Genomic DNA, 20,540 nt, shown 5'->3' on the forward strand with positions numbered 1-20,540 from the left:
GAAAGGTGACTCAAGCCCACCATGCCCTGATGGACTCTGGTTTTGCATACACCAACGTACTGTTCCAATGAGAAGTTACACTCCACACTTGAAATTGCCTGTCCCTTTAAGACAGCCGGACTTAGTTCGAGTCCATCCAAATAACCATGTAAGTTTCGGAAATGCAATTGGGGGAGAAAACCTTTTTGTAGATCTGGCAACTAAAATTGCAGGAACTTTTAATGTAACCAATTGTTGGGTCTGCGGGGGTCCACGGATGTCAGAACAATGGCCTTGGTGGGGAGAACCTCTCAATTCATTGACCATGATTTCCCGCATTTGGACAACTAACCGAACAAGATCAAGAGAAACCTGGTCTCTCTCTAACGTCCCCTCTGGTTTTTATTGTCTCTCACGAGCCGGCAAATACCCAGTAGGAGAAAGTCCCTGCAAGGCTGTATGGATTCGCATTTCACCTGGTGTTTTCACTTGGTTTCCTAAACCTCAGACTTGGTTCAAGCTATGCAACCAGGGGGGATGGGAGACCCTGTAAGACTTTTCTTTCAGCGTGAGATTAATGTATCATAAAACATTTTTCTTCCCTAGCTTAGAATCCCCATTTATATCTATACATATATTCAACACATTTTAAAGAGAGAAAGGGGTGGATTGTGATATAGAGAATTTAGGTTAAAAAGACTTAAGTTAAAATGTGATGATTAATCAGAAACAGGGAAGCCAGAACGGACAGAGAGTTTACTAGCAGTCAAGGACAGAAGGAGCTGCTGAATATGTTTTTTTAAACCTATCTTTTCATGGTCATAGTGAGAGACATGCAGGAGACAAAGGATTGATAAGAAGTGTGAGAAACAGAATTCAGTGAATGTAGAGTTCATAGCGTACGTAACGAACGTGATCATTAATAATGCAGTTATACTTAGAATGTTTTTGTAATACTAACCAATTAAAACAGTATTAATAAGAAGGGGAAGGGCAAATAATAAAGGTATAAAAATCAATGCACTGTATGTATCGGGGCTTAACTGGTGAGAAACCAGTTGAGTCCAACTCTGCAGACTTGTAAATAAAGCTTGTCGTGTCATCAGTTTTAAAGAGACTCATGTGTGAGAAGTTTTATTTCTGACAAAAAGGCTCTGTGAATGTTGCCTCCATATTTTCCAGTCCTGGTTAAATCCCCTCTCCACAGCTTCCACATCCTTCCTGTAATGAAAGTCCCGTCGGCTACTGGTTGTTTACTTACATGGGGGTGGGGGCGAGTCTCGTACACCGCACCCGAGGAGGACATCCTTGACTGGGAATCAGGGTTAGTATTGGGTTGCAGGCCGAACACCTCCTGTGACTTTGGAGGGAGGGGGGTGTGGCAATCCATGAACGTCTTCCCGTTTCGACTTGCAGCTCTGGCCGTCCGCTTCCTCACACGAAGGTTCATTGGCGAGTACGGAGAGAATGGGTGAGTTCCCTGCCGGGTTGTCGCGGCTCCACTTTGGTGTTTGTTGGGGTCTCCAGGATTTATTTTCCGTCTACCATTCCCACAGAAACCGTTTACACTCACAACGTGACCCTGGATGGAACGAACACCCGCTTCAACATCTGGGTTTCCCTGTGCCCACAGGTAAGACTGCAAGGAAATGGAAGGCCATTCAACACCATGTCTGATCTGCCCCAGGGCTTCCTTGTGTCCCGTGCACCAGTCGCCCACACATCCCTAATCTCCCTCCCCCCCAGTGATGCAACGGGTTCCAACGCGCCCGGCCATTCCCCCTATCCAATCTTGACGCTGCCTGGAAGTGTCCAGTTAATCGGGAGATCGTTACGGTTCGCGTCGCGGTGAGCGCAGCGCTAGTGACCTGGGTTCAAGTCCCTAAGGACGTCTGCATGCTCTCCCCGTCTTTGTGGGCTTCCTCCGGGGGCTCCGGCTCCCCCCCCCCCCCCTTCAGAACCGTGGTGTAATCGGACGCTGTACCCTTGAGATGTTTCAATAAGAACTGAACGAAGTTCTTCAGTTGCTGGAGACAACCTTCTCGCCCTAAAAATTGGCCCAGCCAACCTCCACAGAATTATTGTTTCATGGGCCCCGGCCAGTGATCTAGATTAACAGAGAGAGAGTTCAATCCCCGCAGAAGCGAAGGAGACTTAATCGAGGTCTACGAGATTCTGAGTGGCGTGGACCAGGTAAGCAGGAAGCGCCTTTTACCCCCAGGGCGGGAGTAGGAGACACCAGAGGAGATTTACCAGGATGTAGCCTGGATTGGAAAATAAGTCTGACGAGGCAAGGTTAGCAGAGCTGGGGACCAAAGAGGTGACTTGAAGTCTACGAGATTCTGAGGGGCATAGCCAGCGCCTTTCCCCCAGGATGGGAGTAGGTGTATGGAGGGAGGGAAGTTGGCACAATGCAGGCCTTTCAGCCCTCGATGTTGTGCCGACCTATATATTATTTCAGACCTACAGCATGGGTAACAGCCCCCACCCCCCTCCCCCGAGCCAGTGCCGCCCAGTTAACCTACACCACCCCCCCCTCCTCCCGGTATGTTTCCAATGGTGGGAGACCCTCCCCCCGGGAAAACTCCACGATTCAAACCCCGGTCCCAATCGCTGGCGCTGTACTAACCTACCAAAAGAAATACTACACCCTCCCTAACCTCGTTACCCTCTATAAATGCCCCTAATGTTCCAGCCTCCACCACCAGCCCCGGCTGGCATTTCCAGGACCCACAACTCCGTGCAAAAGAACATCTTTCCTAAACTTTCCATACGATGACTTGGGTACTTTGTGGTTAGTCAGGGATTATTTAAGGAGGTATGTGAGTGGGGGGAAAAAAGTATTGCGAAACACTGAGCTGGGGGTTGAACTGAGAGGAGATGCTGGTTCCAATCTCCCAGGCGTCTCCTCTCCTCGTTACAGCCGGACTCCGAGGCGATTCTTCACCCCACCGAAGAACAGATGCGCTGGGCCGACGGGTTTATCTTCGTCTACAGTATCTGTGACCGGGGCAGCTTCGAGGTGTCTCTGAGGCAGGCGGATCGGCTCCGGGCTGCCCGAGGGGACGGTCGACCCGCCGTGCTGATCGGCAACAAGAGGGACCTGTCCCACCGGCGCACCGTCAGCACCCAGGAGGGGGCGCGGGCAGCTCTGGCGGCACGCTGCGGCTTCCAGGTCTCCGCCGCCGAGGGCTATCCGGGCGTCCTCCTGGCCTTCCACCGGCTGCTGCGACTGATCCCCCAGGCCAAGGCAGCGGGCAGGAGGGGGTCGGGCCTCCGCGGGCTAGTGCGCAGCGTCTCCGCCACGCTCAGCGGGAGGAAGAGGCCGGATTGCCCGATGGCAGGTTCAGGAGCCTGGTAGAGCTCGCTGGCCCACCTCGCCCCTGCGGTCAGCCAGTATACGATTTCCAAATGGCTCCTCCAGGTTTGCGGCATGGTTAGATTCCACGTCGCTCGCCCGCGGATAGGACAGCGGGCATGGAAAGGATCCCGGGGGCAACCTGTGCCACAGATTCCCGCAAAAGAACGGAACCCAACTTCGGACAAATTTCTGTGGATGTGTAAATATCTTTTATTAAGCCACAGAATTGACCATAGAACATTACAGCACAGAAACAGGTCCTTCAGCCTTACTAGTGTGTACTGGACTATTCTGCCTAGTCCTACTGACCTGTAGCCCTCCAACCCCCTTCAGTCCACGGACCTGTCCAAATTCTTCTTCAATTATAAAACTTAGCCCACATTCACCACTTCAGCTCCTTCCGCACTCCCACCCCTCTGTGTGTGAAGACCATATAACCATTTACGGAGCGGATACAGGCCACGTTGGTAAACTTTTCCCCTTTCACCCTTAACCCATGTCCTCTGGTTTGTATCTCACCTCCCCTCAGTGAAAAAAGCCGACCTACATTTATGCTGTCTGTCCCCTCATAATTTTAAATACGTCTGTCAAATGTTCCCTCATTCTTCTATGCTCCAGGGAATAAAGTTCTAACCTGTTTTACCTTTCCCTGTAACTCAATTCCTGAAGTCCGGGCAACATCCTAGTAAATCTTCTCTGCACTCTTTCTATCTTATTGATAACTTTCCTGTAGTTTGGTGACCAAAACTGCACACAATGCTCCAAATTTGTCCTCACCAATCTAGAACTTGACCAAAATATCCCAACTCCTGTTCTCAATACTTCGATTTATGAAGGCCAAGATGCCAAAAGCTCTCTTTACCCCCTTATCCTCCCTCCTCCTGTGACGCCACTTTCAGGGAATGATGTACCTGTATTCCCAGGTCTCTCTGTTCTGCCGCATACTTCAATCCTCTACTATTTACTGTGTACACCCTTTCTTGGTTGTTCTTTCCTCACATTTGTCTGCATTAAATTCCATCTGCAATTTTTCCATTACATTTATTTTACAAGTGTCTGAATGGTACTGGGTAAAAAAGCAAAAAAAAGCTACTGGTAATAAAATGAAAGATGTTTTTCATTTAAATGTCTAAAATGTATAAATGTATTCGCGAGTCAAAGGTTGTAATCAGAAGTTGCTCCCATGGGAGGGGAATTTCTCCACAGCGCCGAAACAGCCTCGCCTGCCCTCAACTCGAGTGGAAGTCTGCGGACACTGGGGTTGAAGTAAAAAATACGACGTTGGAGAAACTCAGCCGGTCAAACAGGGACCTTTACGTAGCAAAGGTAAAGATACGCTTCAGGCTTGAGCCTTTCATCGGGCTGTCGAAAAAGGTTGGCAGGTGTCCGGACAAAAGAGCGGGGAGCGGTGGTCGCGAGGGCAGGAGGTGTTTGGTGTAGAAGGGAACAGCAGCGAGAAGGGGGAGGAGGGATGGCTGGGGGAATAGAGAGGGAAGAGGGAGGAGAGCTGGGGAAGGGAATGGGGGGGAGAGGGAGAGCAGGTTAGCAGAACCCGGAAAAATCGACGGTAATGCCGTCCGGCTGGACGGGAAAATCAGGTGTGGCTCCTCCAGCCTGCGGACGGTCTTGGTGGGACAGTACCCGAGGCCATGGACGGACGCGGGTGCGGGAGTGTGACTCAGAACTGAAATGGTTGGCTACTGGGAGGTCTCTGTCCCAGGTGAGGATGGAGAGAAGGCACTCAGCAAAGTAGTCTGCTAGTCTGTCCGCGGCCTCACATTCTGTCCCATCAAGACCGCTCACAGGGTGGAAAAACCACATCTGATTTTCCCCATCTGGGCCCCCTCCAGCTCTCCTTCCCCCCCTCCACCTATCACCTCCTGCCTTGCGACCACTCCTTTGGTCCGGTCGACCGCCGTCCTTTTGTCCACGCCTTGAGGAAGGGGGCTCAAGCCCAAAACGTCGGGCTGTTTGACCTACTGAGTTCTTCCAGCGTTGTAGTAAAAACACAGAGAACGCTGGAGGAACTCAACCAGTCTCACAGCGCCCACAGATTACTGACGACTCGGGCCTTAGCCCCTCTTCAGGGTAAAAGCAAAAAACAAGGAGGTGTCTAAATGAAGAGGGAAGAATGAGATGAAAAGGAGTCAAGACCAACACTGGGGGAAGGAGGTGTGTGTGGGGGGGGGGGGGGCGGTTTAACGGAAATTGGAGAAATCTATGTTAATCCCATCCAGATGGAGAGTTGTACCTCCAATTTGAGACCGGGGGTGTTCTCGGTCTGGACAAGACCATGGACAGACATGTTAGCACGGGGAATGGGACGGGGGATTGAAATGGGCTGCCAGGCTACTGCGGTGGACAGCTGAGGTGCTCAGCGATGTGATCTTCCAGTCTGCGTCCAGTCTCTCCCACCTGCCTGCGTTTGCCCCATATCCCACCAAACCTGTCCCTGTCCACCTTATCGGCTACCCCCGTCCACAATAATCGCCCCCCACCCCACCCGTTCACCGTACCTGGCCCCCCGTCAATTGTATCTGCAGCCCCATCCACTGTATCCACCATATCTTTCCCACCCGCCCATTGTATCCGCTCCACTGCTAGTCCTGACTGCAGGCTGCCTTCTTCAGAGAGCGTCTGGAACTGACCTGGGACCACTGTCCCGGGATGTAGGATGCTCCTCCCGGCTGCCCTGGGTCAGGGTGGCCTGGCACAGTGCGGCTAGCATCTCCTTCCTGCCCTCCTGAAGATGTGGTGGGAGTACGGGCGCCGGGAAGCATCTTGGCCGGACCTCCTGCTGAACCGCGGCCGCAGAGAGGATCATCTCCGCAGCGGGGACTGACTTGGGGGTCTGTCCACAGGTTCATCGTGTGGAGCTCGTCCTCCGAGCCTTCCTCCCACTCCTCGTCATTCTCCCACGCCGGCTCCTGCAGCTGAGGGGGGGGGTGGGGGGTGGGGGGAGGAGGGAAGGAGGGAGGGACAGAGGGGAGGTTTAAGGGACCAGAGGGCATTGCAGAGAAGGGGAGAGGAGAGCAGGCAGAGGGGACCAGAGGGCATTACAGAGAAGAGGAGATGGGAGGGAAAGGAAGAGAAGAGGGCAGAGGAGGAGGGAGAGGAGAGGGGAGGTGTAGGGGACCAGAGGACATTACAGAGAAGGGGAGGGGAGAGGAAGAGGAGAGGGGATTAGAGAGAGGTGTAGACAGAGGAGAGGGAGAGGAAGAGGGGGAGGGGAAAGAAAGAGTAGGGGAGAGTAGGAAGGTGGAGGAGGGAGATAGGTGGGGTTAGGGATATGGCAGAGGGAGGAAGGTGGAGGAGTGAAGGAGGGAAGGAAGGGTAGGTGGAGGGAGCCAGGGTACAGAGGAGGGAGTGACGAGGGGGTAGGGAGGTGGAGGAGGGCAGAGACATAAACTGAGAGAGCGGCCAACATGAGACGACCCCACGGCCGGGGTCAGACCAGGCATGCCAGACCGGAGTGAGCAAATGGGCGACTGCAGACCACACGTGGCTGTGCGGAGGAGCGTGTGCGGCTTCCACGTGCCCTGGAACCGAGCTTGGACCCCGGGCGGAGGCTACTCAGATCTGATTAGCACAGCAAGGCGGCCCGCGTCACCACACGTCTGTCGCACAGGCACCTTGCAGCCAGGCACCTGCCGCACAGAGCCTGGGGTGCAACGAAGTTCGGGGAAAATCTAATCCTGATGGACAAGAGGGGAGCATAGTGGTGAGAGGGAGGGAGGGTGGGAGATGGTGAGAGAGAAGGGAGAGAGGGAGATGGTGAGAGAGAGCCACAGGTGGTGGAGAGAGAAGGGGAGAGGGGAGAAGAGATAAAGAGAGAGAATGAAGGAAGAGAGAGTGGGAGGGAGAGAAGGGTGGGAGGAAGGGGAAGAGAAGAGTGAGAGGAAGGGAAAGAGAAGGGAGGGTGAGAGAGGGAGGGGGAGGGTGAGAGAGGGAGGGGGAGGGTGAGAGAGGGGGGAGGGGGTGAGAGTGGGTAGGGGAGGAGGGAGGGGGAGGGAGAGAGGGGAGGAAGAGGGGGGAGGGGAGTAGGGCATGGAGGGGGTTACAGAGTCAGGAAGGGGTGTAGAGGATCGGAGGAGGTTACAGAGACAGAGAGGGGGGGAGGTGACCTGAGGGGGGGGGGGGTTATAGAGATAGGGAGGGGTGGAGAGGACCAGATGGGAGTTACAGAGACAGGGAAGGGTGTAGAGGACCAGAGGGGGTTACAGAGACAGGGAGGAGTGTAGGGGACCAGAGGGGGTTGCATAGACAGGGAGGAGTTAGGGGACCAGAGGGGGTTGCATAGACAGGGAGGAGTGTAGGGGACCAGAGGGGGTTGCATAGACAGGGAGGAGTGTAGGGGACCAGAGGGGGTTGCATAGACAGGGAGGAGTGTAGGGGACCAGAGGGCATTACATAGACAGGGAGGAATGAAGGAAATGGAGGGAGTTACAGAGTCAGGGAGGGGTATAGAGGACCAAAGGAGGTTACAGAGATGGGCGTTTGGGACCAGAGAGGGTTACAGAGACAGGGAGGGGTGTAGGGAATGGAGGAGGTTACAGAGACAGGGAGTGGTGTAGGGGATTGGAGGACATTACAGACAGGGATGTTGGGGACTGGAGGGGATCACAGATGAGGAGGGAAGTAGGGGACAGCAGACAGTTAAAAAGGCAGGGGTGTAGAATCTGGAGGGCATTTACAGAGTTAGAGATGGGTGTCGGGACCAGAGAGGATTTTCTACATTTTGAAGAGATCACCTCTCACTGTCCTAACGTCAAACATGTCCGAACTGTAAATCTCTCACACTGCAACCCCACCTTCCCAGGCACAAAGCAACAATGTCCTCCCCTTCCCACCTCTGCCCCATTTCACAAACCAGACAGCATGTGTGACTAACTGCATTATGATAATGGGAGAGGTGAGTGAGGCAGCTGTAATCAGATTGGCACTTAAATTCTTCTGGGCATCAGGAGTTAATACAGTTACCAAGGGCACGTGTACTCTCTCAGATGGACAGGAGTCACCTCTCACAAATCAATAGGAGCCAGCTACAACACTATATCAGTCCCCAACCTAATCCCACTGCCACGCTCTTTCCCCACAGCCTTTCAGTCCCCAACCTAATCCCACTGCCACGCTCTTTCCCCACAGCCCTGACATTCCCCAACCTAATCCCACTGCCACGCTCTTTCCCCACAGCCTTTCAGTCCCCAACCTAATCCCACTGCCACGCTCTTTCCCCACAGCCCTGTCAGTCCCCAACCTAATCCCACTGCCACGCTCTTTCCCCACAGCCCTGTCAGTCCCCAAACTAATCCCACTGCCACGCTCTTTCCCCACAGCCCTGTCAGTCCCCAACCTAATCCCACTGCCACGCTCTTTCCCCACAGCCCTGTCAGTCCCCAACCTAATCCCACTGCCACGCTCTTTCCCCACAGCTCTGTCAGTCTCCAACCTAATCCCACTGCCAAGCTCTTTCCCCACAGCCCTGTCAGTCCCCAACCTAATCCCACTGCCACGCTCTTTCCCCACAGCTCTGTCAGTCCCCAACCTAATCCCACTGCCACGCTCTTTCCCCACAGCCCTGTCAGTCCCCAACCTAATCCCACTGCCACGCTCTTTCCCCACAGCCCTGTCAATCCCCAGACCAATCTCACTGCCTCGTTCTCTCGCCACTGCCCTGCATCAATCCCCAAAGTGACCCCACTGACCCCTCTCTCTCTCTCTCCCCACCACCCTGTGTCAGTCCCCAAACTAATCCCACTGCCCCACTCTCTTCCCATAGTCCTGTCCCTGAACTAATCCCACTGCCCCACTCTCTCCCCGTAGCCCTGTCCCTGAACTAATCCCACTGCCCCACTCTCTTCCTATAGCCCTGTCCCTGAACTAATCCCACTGCCCCACTCTCTCCCCGTAGCCCTGTCCCTGAACTAATCCCACTGCTCCACTCCCTCCCCACCATCCTGTGTCAGTCCCCAAACTAATCCCACTGCCCCACTCTCTCCACACAGCCCTGTATCAGCACCCAAGATAATCCTGTATGAAAAAGGTTGGGGAAAAAGGAAGAATACAGACCAACAGACAAAAGTGTTAATTGAATAAGGGAAGAGAGAGGAAAGGTGAGATTTGCCAGAAACACGAAAGTCTGCAGCCACTATGATTGTAGTAAAAACACACAGAAATGCTGGAGGAGCTCACAGCGACCGTGCGCCTGAGCGCTTCTTCAAGATACATAAGGATCTTTGTGTTGTGTCTGTAGTGTCCCTGCCGCTGCGGGGGGAGTGTTGAGGCCCAGCAGGAGGTGGCCGGAGATGAACCATTAACCCGTTTAACCATCACCCTCTCTCATGGGGCCAACTCGGTGAAAGTTAGGAGCATGGGATCGGAACTTGTGTCCAACCTTGATGGTTTGCTCCGCGGATCTTTGCTCAATCCTTTGCAGAATGGAACATTGTGTGCAGTTCTGGTCACCCAGCTACTGCAAGGAGATTAAAATGTTGGAGAAGGATATCAACAAAGCAGAAAGAGTCCAGAGGAGATTTACTGGGATGTTGCCTGGACAGGGAAAAGTTGAATCGGTTAGGACTTCATTCGCTGGAGTGTAGATGAATGAGGGGTGATCTGATTGAGGTGTTTAAAATCATGAGGTGGATAGAGTAAACTTAGGCAGGCTTTTTCCATTGAGGGTGAGGGAGATACAAACCAGATGACATAGGTTAAGGGTGAAAGGGGAAGGGTTTGGGAGAATATTAGGGGCAATTTCACACAGAGAGTGGTGGGAACTTAGAACAAGCTGCAGATGCGAGCTCAATTTTTACATTCGTACAGTAACAGGCCATTTCAACCCACGAATCCGTGCCGTCCAATTGACATCCCCGGTACGTTTCAAACGGTGAGAGGAAACCCACACAGATACTGAGAGAATGTACAAACTCCTTACAGATAGGGCGGGTTCCGAACCCCAACCCCAATCGCTGGCACCACGAAAGCGTTGCGCTAATCGCTAGACCGACCCTGCCGCCCTTTAAGATTCGTGGATGGGGTGGGGGGAGGGGGGTATGGTGGGTGCTGGCCAGTGAGTGGTTTGGCACAGACTAGAAGGGCTAAAGAGGTCTTTCTCTCTGCTGTAATATTCTATGGTTCTAAGGCACAGAAGAGGTTCGTAAACCAGGATCCAGGGAAGCTGAATTCTGGTCAGAAGCTAAGAAAATCTGGGCCTGTTTTCCCTTGGAGTGTTGGAGGTCGAGAGTGGATCTTGTGGAGGTCTATAAAAATCATGAGAAAACATAGATGAACAGGAATAAAACAGGAAAGTCTGCAGATTGAATTACAAACACAATGCTGGAGAAACTCAGTAGGTCAAACAGTGTCCTTTGTGTAGCAAAGATAAAGATACAGAGCCAACATTTTGGGCTTGACTCTTTCATCAAGGATGAATTAAATGTTGACAGGAGTCTTAATAAAATGGGGAGGTGCCGGGGGGGGTGGGGAAGAGGAAGCACAGGCAGGAGGTAACAGGTGGGTAAGGGAGGCAGGACACAGCAGCAAACAGGGATTTAAGGCAGAGATTGATGAGTGTTTGATTAGTCAGGGCATCAAGGTTACGGGCAGCGGGGCTGAGTGGGTGGATGGATCAGCTAATGATAGAAAGGTGGAGCAGATTCAATGGGCCGATTGGCCTACTTCTGCTCCTAGATCTTGCAAACTCCAGGGTGGGATGGGATTGGAGAGGGTCTGGGCCTTATGCGAGGAAAGTGGGATGAGAGCAGGAGGCCACTTTATTTGTTCCTGTTTCCGACCTGTGAGGCTCTTGACTCTTGCATAGTTCAGAAGGCCATTCTGCCCATCAGACATAGGCTGGCCCAATCAGAGCAATCTCAGTTGTCCCTTCTCTGTCACATGCCTATCACCCCCAGCTGATTTTTTTTCACCATTTCCTTCCCAAGGTGGTAACTCCCCTACCCCCATTTAGACCACCCACCCACAGAGTGGGGGATAATTAACCTACCAGCGAGTCTATGGGATTGGGGAAGAAAATCTGCATAACAGAACGATGGAGGGATGTTGGGACTGAAGGGAGTTACAGAGACAGGGAAGGGTGTAGGGGACTGGAGGGTGTTACAGAGACTTGGAGAGGTGAAGGTTACCAGAGGGGGTTACAGAGACAGGGAGGGATGTAGGGACTGGATAGGGGGGGGGGGGGGGAGCATTACAGAGTCAGGCAGGGGTGTAGGGACCAGATTGGAGGTGTTGGTTACAAAGACAGGAAGTGGACCCAAAAGGTTACAGAGACAGGAAGAGGTGTAGAGGGCTGGAGTTGGTTAGAGACAGGGAGGTGCATAGGGATCCAGAGGGGGTTACAGAGAAAGGGAGGGGTGCAAGGGACTGGAGGGGGCTACAGAGACAGGGAGGGGTTACAGAAACAGGGAGGGGTGCAGGGAACTGGAGGGGGTTACAGAGACAGGTAGGGTACCGGAGGGGGTTACAGAGATAGGGGACCAGAGGGGTTTTTAGAGACAGGGAGGGGTGTAGGGGACCAGAGGGGTTTTCAGAGATAGGGAGGGGTGTAGGGGACCGGAGGGAGTTACAGAGACAGGAAGGGGAGTAGGGGACTGGAGGGTGGGGGTTACAGAGACAGGGAGGGGTGCAAGGGACTGGAGGGGGCTACAGAGACAGGGAGGGGTTACAGAAACAGGGAGGGGTGCAGGGAACTGGAGGGGGTTACAGAGACAGGTAGGGTACCGGAGGGGGTTACAGAGATAGGGGACCAGAGGGGTTTTTAGAGACAGGGAGGGGTGTAGGGGACCAGAGGGGTTTTCAGAGATAGGGAGGGGTGTAGGGGACTGGAGGGTGTTACAGAGACAGGAAGGGGTGTAGGGGACTGGAGGGCGTTACAGAGACAGGAAGCGGTGTAGGGGACTGGAGTGGGTTACAGGGACAGGGAGGGGTGTAGGGGACCGGAGGGGGTTACGGCCTGGAAAAGGAGTGGTGTAGGGGACTGGAGGGTATATGGAGATAGTGGGGGGTTAGAAAGATGGGAGGGGGTTAGGGGGACGGAGGGAGCTACAGTGACGGTGACGGAGGGTTGCGCGATTCCTACCAGGTTCCAGATGTAGTTGAAGATAATGAGTAGCATAAGGAAGACCACCTCGATGCACTGACGCAGCAGTTCAGACACCTGGGAGAAGGTGCGCCCGAGGTAGGAGATGCCCAGGTCTGAGCGGGTTGTTATAGTTGCAGCCAGATGTGCCCACAGCTGGGCCTGGAGACGGCTCAGTGTGTAGACCCTGCCCACATCAACCCAGTGTGCCCTCTGATGGGCCCTCCACATCAGGGAGAACATCTGGCTGGAGCTAATCTGTGAGGAACAGACGGGGTTAGAACCGCAGAGCATTATGGGCCCTTCAACTCTTCTAGTCTGCCTAGCCCCACTGATCTGCACCCAGTCCATATCCCTGCCATCCACGTACCTGTCCAAATTCTTTTTAAATGTGAAAATTGAGTCTAACCCTAACCCAAAAACCTTTCCACTTTCACTGTTAACCCACGTCCTCTGGTCCCTATCTCACCCACCCTCAGTGGAAAAAGTCGACCTACATTTACACTCTCTATCCCCCTCATAATTTTAAATACCTCAAACAAATCTCCCCTCATTCTTCTATGCTCCAGGGAATAAAGTCCTAAACTGTTTACCCTTTAAACTTTGGCAAGTTGAAAACAGGTCAATGGTCACACTAATGCCTCCCCAGTGTGTGAAAGCTCCCCCTTAACCCAATGTGTGCCACTCCCCTTCACCTCCCCTAGCTACAGCACCTCAACCCTCCCCCCCCTTGTCTAGGACAGCACCCCCCCTCACCCCAATGTGGTTCTCCTCCTCCCATGCCACACCACCCCTACCCCACTGGGTCACAGACCCCACCCCCCACTCTCACCCCATTGTTGGTCACTCCCCTCTCTCTCCCGCAGCCACACATCCCTTTCCCTTGACTGGGTCTCAGATGCATGTTACATCAGATAGGTGGGATCTATGGGAGATGGATGGGGTCTGCGGGCAATGGGTGAATCTATAGGTGGTGGGTGGGTTCAGCGGGCAACAGGTGGGGGTCTACAGGCAATGGGTGAGTCTGTAGGTGATGGGTTGGATAAGTAGACCCTATATGGGTCTGTTGCTGATGCGTGGGTTTGTAGGTGATGGGTGGGATTCTATAGGTGAGGGGTGAGGGTCTGCGGGTGATTGATGGGCTTGTATGTGATAGGTGGGGTCCGTAGCTGATGGATGGGAGTTTGTTGACGATGGGTGTCATCTGCAGATGATGGGTGGGTTCTGTGGACCGTGGGTGGGCCTGTTGTAGATGGGTGGGTCTGTAGGTGATGGGTGGGGTCTGCAGGCGATAGGTGGGGTCTGTAGGCGATAGGTGGGGTCTGTAGGCAATACGTGGGGTCTATAGGTGATGGTTGGGGTCTGTGGACCATGGGTGGGTCTGTGGGTGAGGTGTGCGGACCATGGGGGAGTCTGCAGACAATGCACCTACCCTGTCCAGGACTTGGATGAGAAGCAAGCCATTGGTTAGCACCATCTCTTGCAGATTCTGGGATGACACCAATGCCCTGCTGTAACCCCGCAGGCCAGCTTTCAGCACCAACCTCCAGGCCTGGTCTCCAAGCCCCCTCCTCTCATTCTCCTCCCTGTCAAAGCCCGAGACGGTGTCACCTGCAGTAACGGGAGATGCAGGGGAGGGGAGGTCAGTGTGGAGGGCAGGTGTGTGGCCCCAGGGGGAGTGGGGGGCATGTGAGGTGAGCACTGGTCTGACCCCTGTCCTCTGCCAGCGCAGAGGGAGGCGTGAACAGCAGTGCCACCTGCTGCTGGCTGTGTGTGTGTGTGTGTGTGTGTGTGTGTGTGTGTGTGTGTGTGTGTGTGTGTGTGTGTGTGTGTGTGTGTGTGTGTGTGTGTGTGTGTGTGTGTGCGGAGTCCCTGGAGTCGGAACAGGACAGTGTTTTACTTGTGGTTCTGTCGCCAACGCTCTCTGTGTGCTGAGGGTGGGTCAGAGCCACAAAGGACACCTCCTCCTGTGTACAAGCCTCCCAAACCTCACAGGCTCTAAATTTCCCCTGTGCTCAAACCACCTTGGGTCCCTGCACCCTTTCCCATCTCAGTAACCCCCTCCATCTGAATCTGTACCCCTCCCCATTTCTCACCCTCCTCCATAGGTCTCTACATCCTGCCCCATCTCTGTAAACCACCCCATGCCCCCACACCCCCTCACCTCTTTAACCACCCCCCTCAGCTATCTACACCCCTCTCCATCTCAGTAACACCCATCAGTCCCACATCACCTCTCCCTATCTTAGTAACCACCCTCTGGTCCCATCAACCCCTTCCCACCTCAGTAAATGTCCTCCAGTCAACTAAACCTCTCCCTGTCTCTGTAACACCCTCTGGTCCCGACACCCCTCCTTGTCTCTGTAAACCTCCTCCGCAAACCTGCACACTTCCCTATTCCTTCCCTGTCCAGTCTCCTACACACTTCACTATTCTGTAACTCTCTCGTGTCCCTGCACTCCTCCCTGTCTCTGCAAACCCCTCTGGACCCCAACACCCCTCCCTCTCTTTATAACTCCTCTCTATATACAGAGAGGAGTCCTATATACCCCCCTCCCTGTCTCTGTAACCCCCTCCAGTCCACTACATCTCTCCCCATCTTTGTAACCCCTCTACACCTGTCTCTGTAACACTCCTCCAGTCCCCTCCACCCCTTCCAGTCTCAGTAACTCCCACTGGTCCCCTGCACCCTTCCCTGCCTCTGTAACCCTCTCTGGACCCCTACACTCATCCCTATCTCTGTAAACACCCTCTAGTGCCTACACTCCCCCCATGTCTCTGCAATCCCCTCCAGTCAGACTGTGCCCTCAGATCATCTGAAGTTCCCCTCCCCAGACCAGCTCCATGACTCTCTCTGATAAACACTGCCTGTGCCGAACTCTGGAATTCCCTCTCTGCCTCCGTGTCCTCCAGAAGTTGTCCCATCAGCCTTTGCTTCACCAGTCCGGAAATCACAGCAGACCATTCTTCAGTGTCTGGCAGTGGGATGGACACTTACCAGGCCCCTCCTGGGGGTCAGGCAGGTAGTGATCTACTGTGCGTTCCAGCCTGACAAGGAACCGGCCTGCTTGGGTTACCAGACCCTGCCCCACATTGGTGTTGAGCAAACTAGCGACTTGTGCAGACAGGAACCCTCGTGTCATCACCACGGCTGCCCTTGGTCTCCCCAGTAGGTTGATCCTCTCAGCGGACAGCCACTCCTGCATGTCATCCAACGTTAGGCTAAGGGACTCGCTCAGGTGGGAGGTTACCTGGAGATCAAGGAGGTGAAAGGTCAGCTGGGCTGGGCTGGGCTGATGGGGAAATATTTGCCGACACTCGGAGCTGAAGATTTCAGGGCTCTGTAGGGCCCATAGGGGATTTACAGAGACAGGGAAGGGTATAGGGGACTAGAAGGGGTTGGAGACAGGAAGGGTGTAAGGAACTGAAGGGGGTTACAGAGCCATGGGGTCTTGAGGGGGTTACAGAGATATGAAAGGGTTTAGGGGACTGGAGAGTGGGGTGGGGCGGCGGGGGGGGGGTGGTTACAGAGACAGTGAGTGGTGTAGAGGATTTAGGGTTTTTCAGAGACAGGGAGGGGTATTGGATCCCAGGGTTATGACGAGACCTTGTGCTGAGGAATACGAATGATTTGACGAGGTTTTGAATCCAGATGTGACCGGTGCCTTGGGCAGTGGGTATTGGCACTGCGGAGAGTGGTGGGTGGTCAGCAGCAGGTCTGTGTCACTTCCATCTGAATGGAGTCGGGGGTCAGCCAGGTGGGCACCGAGATGGTGAACAGGGTCACAGCACAATCCCTTCTCCCTTAGCATTGTGCAAAGTTACACAACCCCCTCTCACCCTCAGCACCCAGGATGAGGACTTCCATGCCAGATCATCAGAGATGTTCTCCTTCTTCAAACAATGTGGCTTTCCCTCTACCTCCATCAATGTGGCCCTCATCCACATATCCTCCATTACCCACATATCAGTGCCCACGTGTAACAAGGACAGGATTCTCCTTGTCCTCACCTACCATCTCATCAGCCTCCTCGTCCAGCAAATCTTCCTCCGTTATTTCTGCTACCCACCACTAGACACATATTCCCCACTCCAACCCTCTCGGCCTTCCGCAGGGACCCTCCGTGACTCCCCTGTCTTCTCCTCCCTCCCCCACCAATCATCCCCTTGGCACCTACCACTGTGTCTGCAGGAGATACTCCACTTGCACCCACACCTCCTCCCTCACCACCATTCGGGGCCCCAAACTGTCCTTCCAAAGTGAAGCAACACTTTGCTTGTGAATCTGCAGGGGTCCGTCCAGGTGTCCGGTGCTCCCGTTGTGGGCTCCTCTACATCGGAGAGACTGGGCGCGGACCAGGAGATTGCTTTGGACGAGCACCTCAGCTCTGACCGCTGCAATGGCATGAATCTCCCAATGGCTGCCCATTTCAATTCCCCGTCCCATTCCCTGGCCGACATTTCTGTCCACGGTCTCATACACGGCCAGCAAATTGGAGGAACAACACCCCATCTTCTGTCAGTTCTCCCTTCCACGAGATGTCATTAATATCGACTTATTTGGCTTTCGTTAAACCCCCACCCCCACTTCTTTCCCTGTCATCACTCCATTTCCTGTCTCCTTTTGTGCAAACATGATAAATTCTACCTAGTCCCTGATCACATCCAATCAACACCTCCCCCATTGTTTGATCTGAGACTTTCTGATATATCCTGTTTCTGGCTTTTCTGAATTTACCTCGAAGAAGGGCTCAGGCCTGAAACGATGGCAATATATCTGTCTTCTCTAGACGCTGAAAAGGCCGGCTGAGTTCCAACAGAATTTTGGGGTGTTTACTACAATCACAGTGTCTGCAGACTATCATGTTTCACTCTGCAAGGTTACATATACCCACTCCCCCCAAAACCCCCCAGCACCCTACAAGTTAACACCTCTGCTCTCCCCCGCCAGCACGCTGTGTAACGTGACGGATTGCACTCAGAGATTTGTGAGGAGCACCAACGCGCTTTTAGTAGCTCACAATCAATGGCCGGTAGACACAATAGACCTCAGGGGAATCTGAGGTAAGGTGGGAAAACCAGGGTTAATATTGGGGTAGGAGGGGGCGAGGCAAAGGACATCCCAGCCATCTGAACAACACAGACAGTGATTTCCTGTTCACTGCACCTTGCAAGGTTACACACACACCCTTCCCCCCCAGTACCCTGCAAGGTTACACCACTCCTCTCCCCCAGCACCCTGCAAGGTTACACCATCCCTATCCCCCCCAGCACCCTGCAATGTTACACCACCGCCATCCCCCCAGCACCCTGCAAGGTTACACCACTCCTCTCCCCCAGCACCCTGCAAGGTTACACCACCCCCATCCCCCCAGCACCCTGCAAGGTTACACACACCCAGGGCCGAGCAATTGAGCCGTCCCTACCTCATCGATGGAGAGCTGGAGGATGGGGAACTTCTCTTCCAGTTGGTCTAGCCTCCTGTCAGCGAGATCATCGGTGGCGGTAACTGCCAGGGTGGGACGGGGTTGAGGTGTAAAGACACAGAAGTGTGACTCACCGCTTGCCCCCTGCCCTCAACATGAGTGCTGTGTGGAAATGTGTTACTGCTGGTTTGTTGGACAGGAGGATGAGAATCAGGGCCTGTCCCTCCTGTGAGTGGCTGGGACGGGAGGGCTGGGAACCAGCTGCTTGCACTGGTGTTTGGGTTGCTGGGTAAATGCTCTGGGACAAGGGGTGGGACAGCAAGGTGTCCCCACTCGGATGACGATGGGGGAACCTGGACCCCTGTATCAACCCCTTCACTCACACTCAGCCAGTCACATACCACCCACCACTCCCCCCCCCACATACACCCCACATACACCCCACACCCACCCAACCTCACCCACACACCCCCCCCACATGCACAGACTCACACACATAACCCCATACAGACACATACTCCCACACCCACCCACCCACACCCCCACAAACACCCACACCACTACACCCACAACCACCCACACACACACCCCCACGCAACCCTCCCATGCACCCCCCCACACCTCACCAGACCCCCCCCACACACACAAAACCCTACACACACAGACCCACGTTGTCTGTAAGGAGTGTGTACATTTTTCCCGTCTGCGTGGGTTTTCCCCGGTGTGATAGTACAGATCTATCACCAATGTATATAGTGTATATAGTTACAGTATCTAGACTGTGCTTACAGCGATTGGCTGAGCTTAGCCACGCCTACTGTCTGGGCCTTAAAGGGTTGTGTCCCTAGCCAGGTCGGATCATTCCGGACTGGTCGGCCACCTGTGAAGAGCTAATAAAAGCCTTGGTTTGGATCAACAAGTCTTTGATTCTTTCGACGATCTCTACACCCGGGGAGTTCTGGTTTCCGCCCACTGCTCAAAACATATTGGGGGGGTATAGGTTAATGGGGTGTAAATGGGGCGGTATGGACTTGTGGGCTGAAATGGCCTGTTACCATGCTGTATGTCTAGATTTTTAAAAATTTACTCGCACACTGCCAGAGACATATTGAGTAGATAGTCAATTCAGACCGCCCGAACGGAGAGGTTGTTTTTGGGCGAGGAGCATTGTAGAACCAGGACTGGGAGCTAGGAGTTAAGCTCCAGCTTGCTGGGAGAGTCTGGAGGACTGAATGGCCTCTAGTCCCCTTATGACTATCAGGGAGGCTGAATGGCCGATTGTTTTCCACCCTTTCTGCTCTTCGGTCTCGGCCACAGTCGGAGCATGACGTCAACCACTTGACCAAGACCAACAAAGCACCCAGTTTGTAAATTCGACGACCTGAGCAGGAGGATGTCTTGGGATTCTATTTAGGCATGCTTGGGTCTGGTTACCATGGCTGCCAACACATGGAGAAACAAGTGCCTTGCTCTCCTAGCACTGGAACTTGCATGGGTGCCCCCCCCTCCACCACCCCCCAGCGCTTCTGGAAGATGAACAAGGCCGGGGAGTCGGTGGGGGGGGGGGGGGAAGGGGGAGGGCTGGGGTTCAGGTTCCACAGCTGCCCGCCACCTCAGCCTGACTGCAAAGGGAATACAAATGTCGAAAAGTGTTGCGGCCACGCACTTCAAGAGAGGAAAAAAAATAAATGGGCAGACTATTTTTCAAATGGGGAGAAAATTGAAAATCCCCAGATGCAAAGGAATCTGGGAGTCCTCGTGCAGGACGGCCTGAAGGTGAAACTTGCAGGTTGAGTCGGTGGTGAAGAGGGCAAATACAGTCACTTCCAGAGGAAAAATAATATAAAAGGGCAGGGATGTGATGTTGAGAATCTATGAAGCACTGGCGAGACCTCACTTGGAGACTGGGTACACTTTTGGGCGCTGTATTTGAGGAAAGATATACTGGCGTTCAGAGAAGATTTACTGGAATGATTCCAGGAATGAAAGTGTTAGTAGATGAGGAACGATCGTCGGTTCTTGGACTGTACTGGTCAGAGTACAAAAGAATGAGAGGGACCTCATGGAGGCATTTTGAATGCTGAAAGACCTGGACCGTGTAGACGTGGCAAGGATGTTTCCCGTGGTCGGGGATTCTCGGACAAGAGGGCACAACTTCAGGATAAAAGGGCGTCGATTTAAAACAGATGCAGAAAAAAATCTCTTTAGTCAGAGGGTTGCGAGTCTGTGGAACTTGTTGCCACAGGTGGTTGTGGAAGCGAGGCCGCTGGGTGGATTTAAGGCAGAGATCAACGAGGCATCAAGGATTACGGAGAGAGTGCCGGGGAGTGGGCAGTGTAGGAGGGTGGATCAGCTCATGATTAGAATGGCGGAGAAGACTCGATGGGACAATGGGTATATTTCTACTCCTGTATCTCGTGAGTCCTCGTGCAGGACGGCCTGAAGATAAATTTGCAGGTTGAGTCAGTAGTGAAGAAGGCGAGAGCAATGCTGGTGTTCATTTTGAGGAATAGAATACAAGAACAGGGTGAAGTTGAGGTTTTATAAGGCACTGGTTGAGACATCCCTTGGAGTATTGTGTGCAGTTTTGGGCTGGCATTGATTTCGGGAATGAAAGGGTTATCACATGAGAATTTTTTGATGGCTCTTGGCCTGTATTCGTTGGTATTTGGGAGAATGA

General features: G+C 53.5%; 2 protein-coding genes and 1 long non-coding RNA gene across 8 annotated transcripts in view; 1 reads left to right on the forward strand and 2 right to left on the reverse strand.

Moving 5' to 3' along the window:
• LOC138764479 (uncharacterized) overlaps positions 1 to 2,427 on the reverse strand; it is a 36,681-nt gene extending 34,254 nt beyond the window's left edge. The window contains exons 1-2 of the long non-coding RNA XR_011358168.1: positions 1,964 to 2,427; positions 1,241 to 1,618 (exon numbers count right to left, since the gene is read on the reverse strand). This is a non-coding gene — a long non-coding RNA (uncharacterized lncRNA). The remainder of the gene's footprint in view (positions 1 to 1,240; positions 1,619 to 1,963) is intronic.
• Positions 1,197 to 4,466, forward strand: LOC138764478 (ras-related and estrogen-regulated growth inhibitor-like protein). Its single transcript, XM_069940458.1, has 3 exons — positions 1,197 to 1,450; positions 1,536 to 1,612; positions 2,903 to 4,466. Exons 1-3 carry the CDS (start codon positions 1,447 to 1,449, stop codon positions 3,338 to 3,340), a joined length of 519 nt encoding a protein of 172 aa, XP_069796559.1. The 5' UTR covers positions 1,197 to 1,446; the 3' UTR covers positions 3,341 to 4,466.
• The window catches only part of LOC138764477 (perilipin-5-like), a 35,033-nt gene continuing 18,032 nt past the window's right edge, over positions 3,540 to 20,540 (reverse strand). For 3 of the 6 annotated variants that reach the window (XM_069940452.1, XM_069940455.1, XM_069940454.1), the window contains exons 4-9: positions 17,861 to 17,943; positions 15,433 to 15,685; positions 13,867 to 14,045; positions 12,435 to 12,692; positions 5,989 to 6,273; positions 3,540 to 4,595 (exon numbers count right to left, since the gene is read on the reverse strand). In XM_069940452.1, the coding sequence (XP_069796553.1) occupies positions 4,509 to 4,595; positions 5,989 to 6,273; positions 12,435 to 12,692; positions 13,867 to 14,045; positions 15,433 to 15,685; positions 17,861 to 17,943 (1,145 nt within the window). In that variant the 3' untranslated portion in view covers positions 3,540 to 4,508. Of the gene's footprint in view, positions 4,652 to 5,988; positions 6,274 to 10,363; positions 10,600 to 12,434; positions 12,693 to 13,866; positions 14,046 to 15,432; positions 15,686 to 17,860; positions 17,944 to 20,540 lie in introns of those variants that run through there. The other 3 variants (XM_069940453.1, XM_069940456.1, XM_069940457.1) reach the window with 3 other exon arrangements.

The sequence above is a fragment of the Narcine bancroftii genome, chromosome 5 (assembly GCF_036971445.1).
Source record: "Narcine bancroftii isolate sNarBan1 chromosome 5, sNarBan1.hap1, whole genome shotgun sequence".
Lineage (NCBI taxonomy): Eukaryota > Metazoa > Chordata > Chondrichthyes > Torpediniformes > Narcinidae > Narcine > Narcine bancroftii.